Here is a 4,062-nt window from a genome sequence, read left to right on the forward strand (position 1 = left end):
ATTATCAGTAAAATCAATGTAATATATTTTTGTTTGATAATATTTTTTATTCTTTATTTTTCATAATGGTACTAATGAATATTTATGCAATAATTATTAGACATTTTTCCAACTGAAAATAATAAAAACAAATTCTAATATTTTCATCTCATCTAAAGCATCTCTGCTCACACATTTCACTTTTTCTCCTCTGTTTCTAAAATAGAACCAGTTCATTTCTTACAAAAGATCTAGATTGCAAAGATTGTCAAGACAAACTTTATGTTGCTTGAGAAAGCAGTATAAAAAGCATGAAGTTTGAAGTAGTTTTAAATTTGAATTGTTTTTAAAAGCTTAAAGTTTGAACACCTGAAATGTAACTTTGTTTTATTTTCAGTAAAATCAATGTAATATATTTTAGTTTGATAATATTTTTTCTTTTTCATTTAGTATTTTGAGAGAACTTTGTGGTACTAATTATATATTTATGCAATAATTGTGATCATTTTTTCCACTGAAAATAATACTTTTTTTTCTAATATTTTCACCTCATCTAAAGCATCTGTACTCACACATTTTTTAATTTCAGTAAAATCAATGCAATGTAATATTTGTGTTTGATAACATTTTTTATTCTTTATTTTGCATTTTCAGAGATTCCATGGTACTACTTAATATTTATGCAATAATAATGATCTATTTTTTCCCACTGAAAATAATAAAAAAGTTCTAATATTTTCATCTCATCTAAAGCATCTCTGCTCACACATTTCCCTTTTTCTTCTCTGTTTCTAAAGCAGAACCAGTTGATTTCCTACAAAAGAAGCTATATTAGACTATCATAAACTTTATGTTGGCTTGAGAAAATGTTAAAAGCTTGTACCTTGAAGTAGGTTTGTGTTTGAAGTGGTTTTAAAAGTTCAAGGTTTGAAAGTAAAGTCTATCAGACACAGATTGCTGTGGGTATTGTTAGGTTACTAGTGTTACTAGTTACTAGTTACTAGTTTTCTAGGTGGATTCAAGACTATTGCTGTGCAGTTGCTATGGTACTCTGGATGGTTGCTAAGAAGTTGCAAAGGTGTTCTAGTTTGTTGCTAGGTGGTTGCTAAGCAGTCACTAGAGCAGGGGTGCTCAACCCTGGTCCTGGAGATCGACCTTCCTGCAGAGTTCAGCTCCAATCCTGACCAAACACACCTGAACCAGGTAATTAGGATCTAAAGGAGCACTTGATAATTACAGACAGGTGTGTTTGATTATAATTGGAACTAAACTCTGCAGGAAGGTAGATCTCCAGGAACAGGGTTGGGCACCCCTGTGCTAGAGAGTTCAAAGTGGTTGCTATGTGGTTGTTGGGATGTTGTGGGTGATTGCTAGGGTTTTCTGGGAGGTTGCTAAGCAGTTGCTATGGTGTTTGGGTGGTTGCTAGCCAGTTGCTAGTGTACTCTGGGTGGTTGCTAGACAGTTGCTAGGGTGTTCTTTGTCATTACTAGGGTGGTTGTTAGGGTGTTCTAGGTGGTTGCACAATCACAGTTAGAATAACTAACTAAATAAAAAACTAACCAAAAAAAACAAAAACAAACAAACAGAAAACAGCGAAGGAAGCCCCCAGTGATCAAAAACAAACAAAAAAATCCTTAGTTTTGTTTCCATACCTGTTGACTGGTTAAATCGTTCTTTTATGTTCTGGATGCTGCCTTTGAAGGACGGATGTGTGCCAGATGCAGTCTGAGTCTCTCTGTCCCAGTAATCTGCTCCCTCATTCTGTCTGATCCACTCTGTCTTTGGCACAACTTTCTTTATGTTACTGTCAAAATACATAAACTGCCCTTCATCAACCAGACCAACAATAGTGAACTCTGGGAAGTCGATGTCTCCAGACACACCAGTGTAGAAGTATTTCAGAGAGTGTTTTGCTGTGGACAGAGACAAAAACAGTTAGAACAGAATTTGTATTTATTTTTTTATTTACTTTATGTAGCCAAGTGTGCTAATATGAAAAGTTCAGTTTATAGGAGCTCTGAGTAATTACAGTATATCACAAGAATACAGAAAACAACAACAGACAAATAGACATACATCTTGACGCAATAGACAAGCTTTGTTATATACAATACAGGTGCATTAATCCTTTCAAGATCTTACATCAAGAAAAGACAAATTAAGAAAGGCATATCTATTGTTGGATGTAAAGTATCATTTGAAAACTCTGCAATGATGGAATGAAGAAAAAAATGCTACAATGATGTGTAGCTAGTACACGTTTTCCATTGTTTTCAATTTGTCTTTTCACACAAAGTCTTCAGTTATAATGATGGTTGCAATGGTACAGTTTATTTGTATCCTCGTATTGCCATCTAGTGGCCATAAAAACGGCAGTCAAATTATCCAAGCCATTTTCCCCCACGGATAGAGACGTGAATCCTCTAAATGGGTTTCGTTTTTTTCTCTCTCTGCTGTTTTGGGATTTTTTTTTCCTATAGAGTCATTATGAGGTTTACCTGTTCTTAATCCATCAACCAAAACTGCATGGGGTTTGTAATGTATTTCGTCAAAGGTGTCTGGGTAGAAAAATGTTTGTCAGGTCGGAAATAAAACTGATCTGCAAATCTGCATGCATCTGATAGGTGTGTAGTTTTAGTTTTGACATTGGTGGAGACATAACAGCATTTGTAGAGCACGTACAGGTAGGGTGAGAATTACACAGTGTATTTCGGTGTTTTGATATTAAAAATTAATCAGACCAATGATGAATGTGAAAGAAACTAACTACTGATGCTGTAGTAGCCTAAAGACCACAACTTTCACGCGCAGGTAAACCGTGCGCTTTAGTTTCAGTGTTGTTTTTAATTTTGTGGATATTTCAGCTAACAGTTTGCTTTGCACATTCAGTTTAACAACATGAAGTCAAGTGCAACTCCTTGGAAGAGCGCAGTTTTCTAGCATATTTAACTTCTCAGGTAATGTCAGTGGTATGACCCAGTTCAGATGCGACCTAAATGACAACAACAGTGGTTACATATAGCCATATATTTAATTGTTATATATTTAAAAATTATTGCTGGGGACAATTCATTAGTCGCTATATACATGTTACTACTAAACGCCGCTCTTCATACAGCATACTATCATGTTTAGATTCTAGAAGACGCAATGATTAAAAAACAGTGTGAGTTTTTAAAAGCGTCAAACCAACAACAGACAAATGTATTTGGTAAAATAAATATATGAGCTAGGTTATTATAGATTGTTTTATTTTACACGCACAAAATACTCCGCAATTCATTCTTTCTAATTAAAATTTTCAGTATTTTTTTAAAGTAAGCTGAAGGACTAAAAATATCATCAACATAGTTTTTTTTTTTTTTTTTTTAATCAATAAATAACTAAAAAAATCACGTTGAGTATTCATATGGGCTTTTGTAGTGTAATAGAACTGCTCCAAAGAACAACCATAAAATAAACAGTACTACTCACCAGCATAGGCAAGATGAACTCCGATGAGCAAAAGCACTACAGGTCGCATGTTTGGTTTTGGCTGAGAAACAGTTCAGAAAAAAAACGTTCTGGTGAAAAGACTTGAAATATTTTACTCCAGACCTCTCGGTTGTCTTCTGTGATCTGGCTAAATGTCTCTGCGCGACTGTATTAATAAACTCTTAAATTCCAGCCAATAGATTTTCTAGATATGTTTGACGTCACAAGTTACTACAAGGAATTTCCTATACTGGGTTGATCCCGAAAGTGAAGACAAAATAGGCTAGTAATGAAGGGAATGTGAAGAATATGTAAGACATAGAGCCGCGGTCAATTTTTTTTCCCTCTCTTGTCATCGGTCTTTTGTTTTAAACGTGCTAAGACCCATTAGGTTAGGTTTGACTATATTGATCAAAAGACGAACGTTATAGTTTACTTACATGTAGAGAAGAGCGGGGTGAGGTGTGTTTAAAGCAAACACATGGCAGTAATGGGTCTAACTTAAATATGTACATGGATTTCAGCATGTTGTGCATCCTTGGCAATAATCACTTTGGATCTAAAGAAACTGCTTTCAAAATATGGTTTTCCAAAAAAAAAAAAAAAAAA

The 4,062-nt window shown here is 34.4% G+C and overlaps 1 protein-coding gene across 1 annotated transcript in view; it reads right to left on the reverse strand.

Moving 5' to 3' along the window:
- LOC127158529 (H-2 class I histocompatibility antigen, Q9 alpha chain) overlaps window positions 1-3,613 on the reverse strand; it is a 10,495-nt gene extending 6,882 nt beyond the window's left edge. Inside the window, exons 1-2 of the mRNA XM_051101614.1 lie at window positions 3,454-3,613; window positions 1,632-1,892 (exon numbers count right to left, since the gene is read on the reverse strand). Of these exons, the coding sequence (XP_050957571.1) occupies window positions 1,632-1,892; window positions 3,454-3,502 (310 nt within the window). The 5' untranslated portion in view covers window positions 3,503-3,613. The remainder of the gene's footprint in view (window positions 1-1,631; window positions 1,893-3,453) is intronic.
- Between the last annotated feature and the right edge of the window lie 449 nt (window positions 3,614-4,062).

Source organism: Labeo rohita, unplaced genomic scaffold, assembly GCF_022985175.1.
Source record: "Labeo rohita strain BAU-BD-2019 unplaced genomic scaffold, IGBB_LRoh.1.0 scaffold_155, whole genome shotgun sequence".
Taxonomy (NCBI): Eukaryota; Metazoa; Chordata; class Actinopteri; order Cypriniformes; family Cyprinidae; genus Labeo; species Labeo rohita.